At 40.2% G+C, this 16,520-nt stretch overlaps 1 protein-coding gene across 1 annotated transcript; it reads left to right on the forward strand.

Moving 5' to 3' along the window:
- The first annotated feature begins 2,819 nt into the window (after nucleotides 1-2,819).
- On the forward strand, nucleotides 2,820-15,755 carry LOC118335694 (basic helix-loop-helix transcription factor scleraxis-like). Its single transcript, XM_035672120.1, has 3 exons — nucleotides 2,820-3,893; nucleotides 4,314-4,530; nucleotides 15,007-15,755. Exons 1-3 carry the CDS (start codon nucleotides 3,505-3,507, stop codon nucleotides 15,043-15,045), a joined length of 645 nt encoding a protein of 214 aa, XP_035528013.1. The 5' UTR covers nucleotides 2,820-3,504; the 3' UTR covers nucleotides 15,046-15,755.
- Nucleotides 15,756-16,520: the final 765 nt, after the last annotated feature.

Consider the following 16,520-nt stretch of genomic DNA (forward strand, 5'->3'; position numbering starts at 1 on the left):
TAATCCACTACTGCAACCAGCATTGGCTTCAGTTGCACTACAGTTAAATACCCACATTGCATAAACACATGACTGTGGATGAAGGGTAGAGACACAGAGGAGCAGGGACGAGAGAGAAAATAAGGACAAAGAGGGAAAAAAGACAAGAGAAATAAAGAGAGAGAGAGAGAGGAGTGAGAATGCTGACCTGTAAATTGTGTAACTGACAGATTGATTCATTGTGCTATTAGTTTTCAGCAGCAGCACTTACTTGTTGCAATCTACACAAAAGAAGCATACCAGCAATGGCAGTTGGTTTAGAGTTTTCAATAAATGCAACTACTGAGATTATAACCTCATTGTTGAGTTTTTACATAGGTTGTCAACCTTGTAACACTGTACAGTTGACAGCAGGAAACAATTTAAAGTAGGTCAGTTCCTTGGAAATGAGAGTTAAGTTACACGAATCAAGGGATAATAAAATCCCAAAGACTTAAGCAGCATAGAGTTGGGAATGAAACGCTGTATCAAAAGTTAAAAATCTAGTGAGAAACTTGTTTTCAAAAATAAGCTAGAACACCTCTACGCTAAAGGACCAGTGTGGTAAGCATTTAGTGCCATCTAGCGGTGTAGTTGCAGATTCCAACTCCCTCGCTTCACTTTCCCGTTCCAAGTGCAAAGGAGAAACTGTGCAGTGCCAGTGTTTGGTTTGTTCCTTCTGGGCTATTGCAGAAACATGGCAGTTAAACATGGCAGACTCCATGGAAGGCGACCTGTGGCGTCTGTAGAGAAAAACTGCTCATTCTAAGGTAATAAAAACAAAAGGATTCTTATTTTCAGGTGATTATACATACACAAAAGATATTCATGCATATTATATTCCATTTCTGCCAAGAGAGCTTCCTAAATGTTGCATGTGCTAATTTGTATCTGTAGCTCGCTAGAGTGATAGATAGATCACTTTCATTCTGTCTCTCATTAGTTTTCTCCCACTCTTCTCTTTATTCCCTCCTCTGTATTTGCTCCCTTTGCTGTCTCCTCTAATTTTTCCTTCTCTTTCAGAGTAAGACAGATTATTAGAGGGGAGTGTAAGTGAGTAAAGTAGCAGCTCCCCTACTACACACCCCTGAGCCTCCCCTTCATCACCAAAACACTCCACCCAAAAATCTGAATCCCTTGAGGGCAAACAGCTTGCAGGCCCTCCAGCATCACAGCTCATACAGATAAAAGGCCTCCGCTGTGGCCAAATAAACCCAGTTCCCGGCTTCAACCACGAGCCCAGGCTGAACCGTCCAGCACTGCGGCTGCCCGCCTCCCAGTCTGCTGTCCAGGGACAAACGCAGCACAGATGGGGAGGCAGAGGGAAGAAAAGAAGACACGGAGAGAAAGGCAAACTCTTACTTCACCACTCAAGCTTCTCAGCTTCCTGCTGTCAAGAATGTGGTTGTACAAAACATCCGTTTTTGCAAACCCAAATCCCAGTCTTACCTCTTGCTGGTCGTCTTGCTGGTTGCTCTGTTGTTGAAGTATATTAATGACAAAAGATCTGAGTTAGCACAAAACGAATTTGAGCGCTACTCAGTCTGCAAGTCAACTTTTCAAGAAGAGCAGAGTCAGATTTGTGCGCCAACAGATGATTTAAATTGTGTAACTACATTTGAGCCAGCTACATGCTCACTTTTGGCAGTCTTAAACTCAAACTGAGAGCAGAGCATCTTCTGTTCAGTTTGGTCATCCTGTTACACCCTTCCTTCTACTTTCAAAATAAAAGCTGGGAGAGTTGTGTTTTTAACCACCAGATGGAGACAAAAAGCAGTATTTGGTGTCCATATTATCTGATTATTAATCTTATATTATTATTATCTTATGTTAAATAACTAAATAATTAAAGTCACTTTCAATTTGTAGGTATTTTAAAAGTAGGTTGTTGTTGTTGTAGTTGGTAGCTATATATCGTAGTGGTCGCTTTAGCATTGTGTTAACTTTAGATTTTTCTGAACCAGATGTAGGGTCTTCTTATTTCTTCTTTTTCAGTTTTATGAATTATTTATGAGGTGCAACAACTTTAAAAAGGCATGACCCTGAGGGTTTGGGTTAGCCCTATTCTTATAAATCTGTGCTTGTGCACTCTCAAATGTTAACTTGCAGTCAGAAGTAGCGTGAAGTAGAAATTATTTTAAGCTCTCTCAAATCTTGTCATCAATATACTTCCATACTCAACCAGCATGGAAAAACAGGAAAATTTGAGGTGACTGTTTGACTGCTTTTTTGTCTGCAGAATGAATTTGTCAGAACCTGAAAACCAAATATTACAGAAGATTATTATGTTTTATTAAATAATTTGATCATGATCTGGCTTTTGATAAAGTTAAATAACTTTGAGTTCACAGAGTTAGACCATATTTTTACAACAAAAATATATAACAACACATAAGCAGATTTGGAATTAGTTTTGTCTTAGAAATGTGATTTCTGAGACAAAATTATATTATTAGATTGAACTGTCAAAGATCATGGCTTTATTACTCCCATCAGATGACAGCACTCACATCTGTTTCTTTTCCATTTTAAGACGCCATCCAAGAAATTAAATATGTATATAGTATATTAATAGGATTGTGTGTTTCAGAGGCCTCTGTGGTCATTAGGGTCACCAAACCCACTCAGTAAATGAGGGTGATGCAGGTTCTGTTTTAGGGTGGATTTCCCCTGAAACACACCAGCGTGCAGCCAAAACAAACTCCCGCTGATGGTTTGCCTCTTGCCTCCGGTCTCTCTGGCCTGCTTCTAGACAGCAGCCGAGGGACCCTCACCGCTCAGAAGGAGGAGCAGAGGAGTCCTACGGCCCTCCCACAGGCTATAAGACCCGAGGCAGACGGAAACACTCAGACAGCAGGCACACGTGGAGCAAAGAGGCAGAGACAGAGAAGGACGTGAAGAGAGGCAGAGAGAGACCAATAAACAGCAAGAGAGAGAGTCAAACAGCTGCCACAGACTGGGAGCAGTTTGTGCTATTGGGATTGAAACAGACAAATATAGAAACAAAGGACCAAGAAAGAGGTTTAGAGAAGTAAAGAGGACAAATCAACAGCCGTTTGACTTCAAAATGCCATTTTAAATTGGCTTTCGTCCAAAGGATTAACTGAAAGAAGAACTGACTTTTGGGATGTGAAGTGTTTTCATTTAAACCAAGAGAGAAAAACAAGAGGGACCTGAAACCTGCAGCCACCTGTGACAGCAGCTCTGAGGTCAAGTTGCTCTTGACCACTGACTAAGGATCAACTTGCTGACCTTTTAAACCAAGCCTAATTTAGCACCATAAGGGCTACGTCCGTCTCACCTGGCTTAACAAATTTAGCAAAGAAGAGAAGTTGGTGGTGAAGTAACAGTTTAAGCAGTGGACGCCTTTAGACAGCAGCATCAACAGAAAAACTGTTAAGCCGCTTCCAAAAACAAGTTGAACTTCAATAAGTGGAAGTCTCACAAGGATTGACCAGTAGCTGTCAGAGCCTTGTTGTGGTGAAGATGACATTTGCCATGCTTCGCACGGCGCCTCCCGCAGGCCGCTTCTTGTACGGCGACATCGCCCTCCTCTCCGAAGACGATGATGAGAATGGGAGTGAGGGGTCGGGCTCCGAAGAGCGTACCACCAACTCCTCCAACTCTGCCTACCGCCTGTCCTCCTCGTCACCATCTGCCTTTCACATCAAGGTGAACAGGAAGAGGAAGATGTGCCAGGGAATTGGGAGCGGGGTAGAGGCCATGGTGGGGAGGCTCGGCCCTCCGGGGTCCTCTCCTCCTGGGGAGGGCCGCCAAAGGACCGCAGCCAACGCGCGGGAAAGAGATCGCACCAATTCTGTCAACACAGCATTCACAGCTCTGCGCACACTCATCCCCACCGAGCCTGCAGACAGGTACAGAGCAACATGAGTCAACCTGGCTCTAGTCTGATGCACAAATATGTTCCTAAAAATACAGTTTTTCCGTCTGGGAAGAAAAATAAGTGATCTAGCTTTGGCACCTTTAAACACAATTGAATTATTTTTTGGGTCAAGGCTGTAATCTAATTGAGGCAACACTGCCTTTAATCATCAGTGGATTTATATAATGTGTCATAGAGTTAGTATTTGGGAGTGATAAAATATTTACATATTTACATACATTTAGCATCTTTATCTATATGTTGTATATATGTTGCACCTTATTTTTAAATACTATAAAAAAGTGCACCAATGTTGCGACAATGCACAATATTTTTTTTTCAAATTGTTATACACTTTTTAAATGTCATGTGTTGATTAATACCATGAATCTCGCTCTGATTTGATGATTAGGAAGCTTTCGAAGATCGAGACACTACGTTTGGCCAGCAGCTACATCAGTCATCTTGGGAACGTCTTGCTCCTGGGCGAGGGGCTTCATGATGGACAGCCGTGCCACGCTCCCTCACCGCCATTCTTCCACGTTAACTCCTCCCCCCCACGAGGATCTGACCAATCAGCTCAGCCAAAGCACATCTGTACTTTCTGCCTCAGCAACCAGAGGAAAATGGTGAGCAGACGAAAGTTATAAATCAACAAGCAAGAAAAAAGTAAGACTGAAACAAGTAAACTCTCCAACAAAACTCTTTTATCCACTATTTTAAAATGGCACTGAATATGAAAACACATGCAAGAAAATACTTACAGCTTTTGTTTATCTCTTTGTGACCTAAACAACTATAATAAATATCTAATAATAATAACTACAATACATGTGTTTAGTTACTTTTTAAATGCTATAAACAGAGCATTGAATTGCTTTCTCCACAATAAAAAAAAAATAGATAGAAAAATGCCTTATTTTGCCAAAGGGAAAGCTGATCATGCTATAGAGTGAGGCTTCTTTTGGGAAACCGTGCAGTGCTTTAGGGTCAATTTGGTGTTTAAAGCTGACCTGAGATCAGTGACTGTGCATATAAACCTGATTGGCGCTGAGGGACACTAAAACCAGAACCTCTTTAAAGTCCTCTTTTGGTGTGAAGGACTGTGTATTATGGTTCTGTTGGGAGTTAGTTCAACTCGGGCAGGTGGCTCAAAAGTTCAAGGTGCTTTTAGAAACTCACTGGACACTACAGTGAATAGCAGCGATTGAGGAACTGAGAGAGGCATGAGAGGTGGGTCAAACAACACGCATCCTTTTTCACTGTAACACCGACAAGATGTGCACGGCCGTTGCGTAAAAAAACGTCTGACCCCAACTGTGGTGTTTTTTCTTTCTTTTTTTAAAAATATGAATTTTAAGTTTACAAGGGGTATTTATACAGCGAGTGAGATTTATGATCGGGAACTGATGAAATTCATCCAAAACCATGTGTATAATTTGAAGAATGTATTGACGTCACCCTGAATACAAGAAGGTTTTAATCATAACTACTGAAGAACTGATCTGAGACATAAAGACCGGAACTGCTAATGACTTTGTTCCACTGAAACTAAATGACACAAGACCACAGACTTGTCATTTTATACATTTAACTCACATACTGCAAGTGTTAGGAATGTTTTCCAAAAGCACATTCAGGGTATTGCACAAAACAAACCAACAAAAAAATCGGTAATTATTCTAAATTTCTCATTTCACTGTCAGAGATAGCATTTCAGATTATAGTTGAGTAGCCGTTGAAGTACTTTTTCCACACTTCCCTCCACACCTTAATAGAGATACAGAAGAGGAGAACTTCATCCAGTGTGAAGTTCAGTTCACATTTGATTGATTCAGCACAGGAAATAGACATAATCAAGAACACTCCCGGCATAAGAAAGTCGTCAGTCTGTAGAGAAATAGCAGCGAATGAAGGATTCCTATCAGCTGACTGAGATCAAATTAATATGACTGCAGCTCCGACTTCAACAAACACCACCAGCCTGCACAGAAGATGACAGAGAGGTGACGTCCACTCAACTTTCCCCCTCTAACCTAGCCGCTGCCCATTTAGCAGGATTTATGGGTAGGGAGCTGACATCTGGCAGACTCCCCCATTACCCCAGCAGTGTGTGAAAGCTAATACCCTCCTCAGTGTCTAAACCCAGAGACCCTTTAGCTGGGGGATAACCTGAGTCTCAGCAGTGTGTGTCTCCCCCTCCCTCTGCCTCCCCTCTGAACCGCTGTGAGTGAAAGCCTAGACGTCCTCAGCGTCAGAAACCCAGACACTCGGCTGGGAGATAGCAAGCCTCAAGTCTGTCTCGCTCTCTCTCCTCTGTCTCCTTTTCTTTTCGCTACAGCGTGTCCTCCATGAGTCCTTCACTTTTATTTCCTTCCTCCTTTACCCTTGCACACTCCTCGTTCTGTTTCACTTTTTCCTCTTCAAGCCTTTGTCGTGCCCCCCTCCTCTCCCTCAGCTCACTGCATATCGATCAGCCTGGTGGAGGTCAGAGCTGTCAGTAGGAGCTGTGTAATACTATCTGCTGCTGTCAACTCACTGCTGCAGACGCATGACTGACCTGTAAATGCATGCTGGGTAGAAAACAATTTTGAAACTTTCTCATGTCAAACCCTTCAACTGTAGGCACTTTGATTAAGTCTATCTCTTGACGTAAGTCACATTATGCTGTTCCCCATTAGCTCAATAACAGTTCACATTATTCTTTGTTGTGTATGATGCAGAATGTACTTTTACTGTTAATGCAGTGCACTGATTAGGTAAACCTAAGTGAAAGTCATCTTTATCTCCTAATTACCCTTTGATTGATTGCCCTAACTAAGTCTACACCATCAGAAATGAGGGGAAAAAAGATGAGTTAGGGGAAGATTGAGATGTTTTAACTTTGATGTGGTTTGTGCAAAAGTCCATACAAAGAAGATGCCCATTATGTGCGTTTAGTGTAATAACTTAATATAATGTATTATATAGAATAATCTTCCCTTCTCTGTTCCAGTTAATTAAATTTCCTTTAAAATGTTCTTTTTTGATTGTGTTATTCTAATTTTTTCTCATCGTTTAACAAATTCCACAAATACACATAAATCTTTAAAAGCAGCTCACGAAGAGGCAAAAAAAAGTCTCAGTACATTTGTAAAACAGTAGGGCAGTTTTTGTAGTTTTTAGCAAACGTTGCGTAAACAGGAGTAAAGAGTGAATTTCAGCGGTCCAGCTGTGCGGCAGATTAGTACACATTTAGTGCTCTAGTTAGTATTTACAATAGCAGGGCGCTGTATGTGGGGCTGACTCAAAATAAACGACAGTGCTCATGTTCATCATAATGAAGGAACATGTCACCCAGTGCAACATTGTGGCTTATTGACGTGTTTTTAAAAATACAACAATGGAACAAAGTGATATCAGGTTCTGAACAGACTTTTTTTCAGTAGGTTCAGTCCTTTACTGGGTCTGGTCTTTTCATGTGATTTTCTGTGACCAGACTTAGGGGATCCCACAGCTCACCTGGCAAATAAATGGTTAACTCTGATTGGAAGAACCTGAGAAAATTTCATTTTCCCTGGAAAAGTGGCTATACAGTGCATTTAAGTGGGCTAAAGGGCAGAATCAGTGCTGGTGATTACAGAGAGGAAACGATTGTGAAGGTAAAATGAGACTTTGTGTCCTGAGTGCTCTCTTTGTATGTTTTTATGGTCATTGAGGTTCATCACAGCTGTCAGGTCTGCTTAGACCAGCCACTTCAATTACACTTATTTCCAATGTGGGAGAGGGTGAAAGTGAGAAAAGTATACGCTCATTTCCTCTTATTATGTATGTATACAGTATAACTGTTTCAAAACAAACAGTCTTGTTAGTAATGACTACTGCACAGAGAGGGCTATACTGTTGCGCGTTACATATTCAGTGGAATACTAATCATTATCTGTGTGACTTTATGCACTGATTTAGAAAGATTACTAATTCATTTCATACAGGTGAATGATATATGATTTATTCTTTATGTCTTCTTGCTATGTTCCAGAAACTAATACAGTAAGACTGAAAATTATTAAGAGCTTCTCATTGTCGCTGTCCTGTTAAAACCACATATGAGGTGTAGGCTTTGTGACAATGTTAATTCTTTTTATTTAAAAAATTTGAAAAATGTTAAAAGGCAATTGAAGAACAGTGGAAATCTCCTCAGTGTGAGCCTGAAGCACAAACAAATATTGTTGTTTTTGTTTTCTAGTGAGACCTATTGAACAGCCTTGTTGCTCAGAGTCAGTGTGGCGATCATCATAGTGATTCTCCTGCATATTAGTTGTTTGCTAACGGAGTCAGACATTTCTATTTAGTTTCTTTTGATCAGAAGCCAAGTTCTTCTCCAGTGTCCACATATACCTTGACAGATTTTGACTTTTAAAAAAACAGTTCTGGGGTGGAGCCGCAGCTGTTTGGCATGGACAAACTGGAGGCCAACTGATGCCTTTGATACATGCAGTAAAAGAAAAACGGATGATGGCTGATGTCTGATGGCTACATCTGTAAATGAGATGTACAGGGATGAGGATAGAGGATTGAGGTGAGCAAAGGGCTGCTTAAATCCCTGTGCTGTCTGGTTGATTGATGCAGATATCCTGCGCTAGGCCTCTCTGCTTCTGCTGATCGGTGCAACTGTCAGGTGCCTGGGGTCAACCTGCAGCAGGAAACCTGCACGATTACAGCTTCTGTAATCATTGTGGCGTTATTGTCTCTATTATATCTCTGCTAGAAGTCACCCTTAATGACCTTGAAATGTGTCGTACCAGGTGAGCATCTGCAGTATATTTATTTACGCTATAGGTGAAGGCACCACATGAGTATCAGTTTAATATTACTGAATGATGATGAGATGGTGTTTATTCAGGAATTCTCTACAGTACAAAACAAAAACAAAAAGCTTTGTTAAATGTGTTAATCTGCCTACTTTGCTGTCTTTAGGCTATAGTGCTTGAAGCATTTTTACAGCTTCCTCTGCAAGTGTGGCCTGTTTCTTTTGGCCCGAAACAGGGAGAGGGTCAGTTCAATTCAACGGCAGACGTAAACAGAAATGGCGATTCATCTGCCAGTAAAAGCAATCATGCTGAACTTTTTCCTTTTAAGCTGGAGATGACAAGTCCAAACATTTTCCAATATTTAAAAATTAAAGAAGCTCATCTGACAAATTAAAAGAGAATTTATATGTTTAGAAACAAAATAAAAATCTGGCAAAAATATAACTAGTATAATACTTATGGTGCGGTCGCTGTAAATAGACTGCTGCTCCTTTGAGATGGTTAGGTTTAATTGGGTTTACAAGCGTTTTAAGGCACAACCCTGATTTAATTCCAACTTGAAGGAATCTTATTTATTTGGAATTTTTAGAAATGAAAAAGAAATTAAGTGCAAATTTACCGAAACAGCAAACCTAACAAATGATGTATACAGCTCCTAATACCACAAACAGGTCTAATTTACATCTGAGCTGCAGTAAAACTTTTATATGTGAGGATTTTTGTGGGTGGCTGGAAAGCAGGGCGTATGGAAAGACAGTGGCACTAAAACTGCACCATGAAACGGACTTATCTGTACTCGTGGTGTTTGTGTGTGATAGTAAATGTGAATGTGTTTATGTGTGGGTAAGAGAGAGAAAGCGTGAGTCTGTATATATCTGTGTTTCTTATATGTGTGTTTCTTACGTTAAGATGGATGTGAGTGACAGAGAGTGACATTGTGCCCATGTAGATATACAGCATACACACACACACACACTCACTGGCTTTCTGTGTCTGGAAGTCATTGGCAGTGCAGAGCGGAGCAACAAATGAGCTAATTGTTCTGTAAATGATTTATCCTCTGCTGAGGCCTGTACAGCCAGTGTTTAATTCAGCTGCTGCTATTAGAAACACATTGACGTTGAGCTTTGATGGTGATGTTAAAGAAGCCTGGAAACCGCTCTCTGTGAAACGCCCTCGCTGCTTAAACACACACACTCACACATGTGACACACACACACACACGCAGGGACGACCATAGAAATACTGACACACAAGCGTACAGTGCACCACACTCAGAGGCTTTTATCAAAAGCATTTCATTCTATTTTTTCTAGTCTTTTCAGCCAGACGGCAATTCATTGCGTCTTTCTAGACACCTAGAAGAAAAAAAACCTCATATATGATTACTCACTTAAGGAGCCCTGGATCACGACTGTGCTTTCAACACTTTCTTAACTAATGGTGTGCAGGAAGTTGTGGAAACATAGCTGGAGAAAGAGAGAAAGAGAGACAGAGAAATAGCCAACGACTCAGTGGGATAATCAACTTTGCTATTTATCCTCCAGTTTGGACAGTTGGTTTTCAACTGTGCCGAAACTACACTTTGCTTCTTTATAGAGATCAAATGAAGCGTGCACCTTAAGAGGGCTTAAATGCATGTATAGGGCATGTGCAAGAGCACACTAATGATTGTGGTTTTTACAGTCATTTGGTTATTAGTCTGTTTTCACTGGAAAAAAGCACTACGTCACTTGCATGAAGTAGACGTTTCAAGGTCAGAGATGAAAACTAAATTACCCTCATTTACTGATAATGCCGGTGTTGACTTGGAGTTAATGTCTTGTGCCTTGTGAGCGAAGAGCTTTGCCTGTTTGCTTCTTATTTCAAGCTATGCTAATGAGGTGCATCGAAGGTGGCTAATATACTGTGGGCAATTTTCAAATATATTCTTCCTCACGTTCGGTGTATGTGTGTGTGTGAGCCTGGCTCTGTGTATGACGTGTGCCTCCATGCATGGACCTGTCTGTATATTTTCAGCCCAGATGGAAGCAGTTAAACCCTAATTTAACACCAACAGCAGAAGTCGGGTCAGATAACTAACAAAATCTATTAGCAAAACTATCATTCTGTTGTCATTTGGTCTGTAGGGAAAGGGTTGCTCACGGAGCAGATTAAAACAAAACTGCAGGAAACTGAGCCAGGCAAAGAGCAAATCTAAAAGAAATCTATAACACAGACAAACGCATAAATTGGTACTTTAGATTGTGCAGTTTCTTAAAACAATATCTACTGAAGCTAATGACACATTGGCTGTTGCAGAGTGCACATCTTAGAGCTGATGATAAAGTGCTGGCTGCAGCGTAATACAGCAGAATGAAGTCATCAGAGACTGGTGAAAATTAAGTTGGGCTTGTTCTGGAGTCATTATAACCGATTATTAAAATGTGGGAACAATTAAATGCATGTGTGGCCGGCTGGTGCGAATTACATCTGATTAGGCCATCTAAGATAAATCGAGTGTTTTTCAGAAGCCATCAGGATGCTTATTAGCAAACCACAGTGAACACGAAGTACATGTCTGATGTATCCAAGCCACATAATGGCAGACTGCGGCTTATTTGGTGTGTTAGTTAGCTTAATTTAAAAGTCTGATGTGTTATTTATTGCACTATTTTAACATATGTCTATAATCTTCTAATCGATGATCATTTATGAGGGTAATTACAGCTTCTATTAGACACTCCAGGGAACTGTCGCATATTCACATATTTTCACTGGATAAACTAAAGGGATATTACCAGTTTTCATTTCATGGTTGAATACCAATCTCCTTATACGATTGTTGGGCCAGTACCCAAGTGGAATTATTTTTTCCAACCAGTCATTCCTCTCTTTGTGCAGCCAGAAACTAAATTAGATGTTTATATTTGACAGAACAGCTTAACACAGGAAAAAAGAGAGAGAGAGTGCATGGAAAATCCACATTTATAGGTAAAAGAACAGCCCGGATGGAGTTTCGGAAAAACAATATTGAAGGTTGAATTTGTAGAGTTGATAAGATGCCGTGAAGAGTGTTTACTACCTTCGCATTAAAGTTAGAACACGCTCCTTTCGCCTTGATAAAACAATAATATTGTTCCAGTGTGGTAATATCATCATATCGTATCTAAAGTAAATATCATCAGGTAATCATATTAGTGTTGGACAAATCACCCCCTTGGGAAGTCAGTGGTATGTCTGTGTGTATGTGTGTTGTGTGTGTGTGTGTGTGTGTGTGTGTGTGTGTGGGTGGGTGTTTAGAGAAAGAAAGAGAGAGAGCAGAGATGTCATCCGACCATGCCCGATTAGTCTTCAGGAGATTGTTTTGACTACCAGGCCAGCCTTAAAGCCCCCCTCCTCCTGTTTTGACTGAACCAGTTACACTCCAGCTGAACCGCCTTCACCAGCTGTGCTTTCGAAACGACCGCCGAGCACTCGCAGTGAGCCGTGGGCTGATTCCCAGTGATTTCATTGCATAATTTGATGTAATTTGGTAAATCATCCAATTGTCTTGTACCCACTTTCTCTTACCTGCCGCAGTTATTTTTATTTCCACCAATAACTACCCTACAATTTTCCACGGTGCAGCATGGCTGCACTTGTCTCTGTTTCAAATTTTGTGTAAGTATAGTGAGGCCGAACGTTTTCCAGGATGTGTGTGAAACTTACTCACAATTAGAGAGACAATGCCATGCATGTAGAGTATATGATGGCGTCTGTGAATGAAGGTTTAAAGCTCTTGGTTAATGACCATCGAACTTCAAACTACCTATTTGTTTTATCAATTATTAAAAACAAACATGCAGTAATTGCTGCCTGGATTACATTCCCTGGAAATGTTTCTTTAAGAGAAGGAAGTGCAACAGTAGTGCAACAGTAAGTGCAACAAGTTCAGGCAACAAAGCACTTTCGGTAAGATTAGGAAAAGATTGTGCTTTTAATTAAATGTTAATAATGTTCTCGTACCTAAAGTCACCTTTGGCTTTAACTGAGATCACTGTATTTCTCTAACTTTAATCATGTAATGTGTGTGCCTATTCATGTCACTGGAAAAAAGATAAATCATGCTTCAGTTGTTATCGGCAGATATTGATTTTATTGTAAGAATGAAAAAAATACTCAAATACATTGTCATTGAACAATTTGCACGTTGGTTCAATATTAACGTTTTGTCACTTGGTAGATGTGTTGATATAAAAATATAAAGTGGGAACCATGACATTTCTTCTAAATTGTACTGGCTGTTACAAATGAGTATTTAATGAATGTAATTTCTAGGAGACAGGGTTCTAACATGTTATAATAACTTTCATTTGACATTTGGAAAACATGTGGTAAACACACAAGAGTAGACAACACACAACTGTAGTAAAATATTAACTTTCACACAAAACAAGACAAAACAAATAACAATCTTGTGGCTGAAATGAATTTTCGTATACTAAGTCAACTAATCTGGTAATTCTGTTTTTCTGTTCTTTGATGGATTTCTTGCAGGATAATTATTGACTGGTTATATAACTTACTGGTGCTAAATACCGTGTAGATAAACCTCCAGTGACCATATGAGGCAATCTTAAAATCTAACCTTCAACTTTTGGTGTTTTTCAGAAATATTTCTGCTACTGTAGACACATCTCAACAGAGAAACACAGTCAGAGGACTGGTGGTGTGTCTATAGATAAAAGATAAAAGATGTCTACTCGTATACAGCCAACAACATAATGGTAATGGCTCACGTCTAGATAATAGCAAACTAATAAGGATCCTGTGCTCTCAGTCCAGCTGGAGGAAGTATTGACAATAATAACTCCCGTGTCTCCTCGAACTCACCTCAATCAGTGGGAGGACCGATTCCTGTCCAAATCCTATGATCTCACTCTCATTACCGCCTGATACCCTTCCAAACACCTACCCACCTTTGTCGATGTCAGTCAAATGGATTTTTCCAAACACCTACACTTGGTGTACGGTCTGAGAGGAAATGTGTAACAGGTGTTCGGCTGATGAGAGGAAGGCGAGGTGGGGGCGGCACTGAGCGTTAGTCAAGACGATATGAGAAGGGAAAAGTTAAAGTCAGGAGAGGACAGGAGTTCAGAGACGTTTATCTGCACTCCAGTAAGAAATATTCACCCAGAAACTTCGTATACTTTTACAAAAAGTTTTCCTGTTTTCACTTGCAAAAAGAATGAAGAGAGGATTTGTTTTTTACGTATTTGTTGACCACAAATGAGGTTTCGGCCTAAGATCTTTTGCCAGTTGAGCTAATCAAACCTTGCAAAGTAATTAGTAAAACAGGGATGACGTGTGTCGCATATCACTCAATGGTGTGTTTGATGAAATCCCTCGACTGTAGCTTGGAAAGCGTGCGGTAGATGGCCTGAGAAGTGAGCAGAGCAGAGGTTAGGTGAGGAGGGAAAATGTGATGTTATTTTCCTGGCCAGATAGAGAAAGTCTTTTCCTCACCAGCCAGGAAATCAAGGCCTCTGTGTTCTGATACCACAGATAAATGAAAAGCATATCATGCAGGGCTGTCATACATCTGCTCATGATGTCACTCTTCAGGCTATAATAAAGTTAGCTACCACCGCCACAATTAACGTACAGCATGAATGCTACTGTGCACAATGTGTTTGAGGGAGTTTACTGCGCGCAGTCAAGGTTAATTTACTTTTTTCAACCCTGCTGAAGTGCATATAGCACAAAACCACATAAATGTAGTGTGCCAGTGATTGCAGTAAAAAAAAAGGATCTATTTCCACAACATGCACTGTATTTTCCCATTTCATGACAATATATTGACGGGTTGACATCAAAGACAGCATTCTTAACCACCTGTTAAGCATATTTAGATATTTGGGGGAGGACAATTTGATAATCAGTTAATCAAAGTTGGTGGAGTGTGTTTATACCTGCAGAAGGAACCTATAAAAAAACCAAACAAGTACGATAAAACTGACTCAATATGGAAATGACTAAGTATTAGCATCTTCTTTTCCAACCTTCTAACCTTTTCTGGTCTGTACAGTAAATATGAAGTTATTGTACAGCTAGCAGCAAGTCAGCTTAGCGTAGCATAAAGATTGGGGACGGTGAAACAGCTAGCTTAGCCTCTATCGAGAGGTAACATTTTCCTAACGTCTACTTTAAAGCGATTTTCAGGAAGTTATGAGCCGATGCTAGCTGTTTCCCACTGTTTCTAGACTTTATGCTAAGCTAAGCTGTACTATTCCTTTAAAGTGACTTCAGTGTTGAATCCTCGATGCTATGAGATGTTGTTTCTCTCTCTTTCAGAACAAAGACAGAGATCGGAAGACGGCCATCAGAAGTTAACAATGAGGACACAAACCACATGGATGAAAGTCTCGTCACTTTGGCGGCACTTTCTGTGATTTTACTATTACTGCAACTTGAAGACTTGTCAGACTTGTGATGCATTTCAAAGACCTTTGAAGGACTTCTTTAGCACTTCCAGGACTTTTCAAGGAACTTTACCAAGCATTTCTTCTTTTAAAAAAAAACGTTTTATATCACTTTACAAGAACTTTTTTACTTTTTAGGGTGTTTTCAAATACATGTGAAACACTTCTGAAAAGTTGAACAGTACTTTTAAAGGGCTTTCACATGATTATGAAGACCGTTTCAACAACACTTTGACATTTTACTGAATTGTTCAAAGACTCAGTGACTCTATGTTCAGAGTCTAAGGAACTTATGGCACATGATCAAAAAACACACAGAACCTATGAAAGATTTGTATTCATCAAAAGCTGTGTGTTCTTAATGTGTAAACTGAAATATAAATGTATATTTATGTGACATAACATTATATAATGAAACTATGTTATTTAACCGGCATTGACATTCATGACAAGTAATGAAAGGTATAAAGGTGCAACACATTGGCTATTGACACAATTTATGGCATCATAGAAAACATGCTGGAACTTTTGTGGTATTGGTTATTTCTAATAATCATCTGAAAATTTCTTAATGCTGGAAAATAACTCAAGATGACCAATAAAGTGTTTGTATATCTGGGAGTTCATTTATATGTTGGTGGTATTTTTTACTCTCAAATCCTCCCTAGCTCCAACCAATAAACATCATAAAAGTTTCCACTGTGAAACTATCCCACACCACACAGATATTTTAATACCAAATGGTGGTTTCATCATACTATTGCTCATTCAGGCAACTAGGGGAGGGATCATTTTGGACGTTTCGAATCAATTCCTTTTCAAAAGAAGTACAGCAAGCTTAAGTAGAAGCTCTGCAGTGGCTACACCTGTAGCTCACATCAGCCTTATACCTTGTTTTACGTTTGGCTGTCTCTCTCTCTCTGTGTCTTCTCTGTCACAAACTCCTTCTTTCTTGCTTTCTTCCTTCTCTTCTGGGGCACCAAGATCAGAGCAGACAGAGACAGAGAGGGTTTTAAGACGAGGCAGACTAGAGGGGTTTTGAGGAGCAGAGGAAAGGCGAGCAGAAGAGAGAGGGGGGGGGATCAGAATTGAATCTGCAGGTATGGCTGCTTGGACATCTGCCTGTGTCCCCTCGCTGTCCTCTTCTTTACCTTTCCACATGCTCGTTCTCTCTTCTCCTCCTCTCCTCCTCTGCTCTTCCTTTCTGTTCCCCAGAGTGCCACTGGCCAGAGTCTGGTTGGTGATGGCTTTCCAGCGTGTGTAGCCACGCACCACTTACCCTCTCCTTACCTTGGTTTTCTATCTATCTATCTATCTTCCTTCCTCCATTTTTCTTTTCTTATTTTTCTTTTCGCTACCTTTTCCACTCTTTCCATCCCACACTCT

Source organism: Morone saxatilis, unplaced genomic scaffold (genome assembly GCF_004916995.1).
Source record: "Morone saxatilis isolate NCDOM2014 unplaced genomic scaffold, NCSU_SB_2.0 Contig24, whole genome shotgun sequence".
Lineage (NCBI taxonomy): Eukaryota > Metazoa > Chordata > Actinopteri > Moronidae > Morone > Morone saxatilis.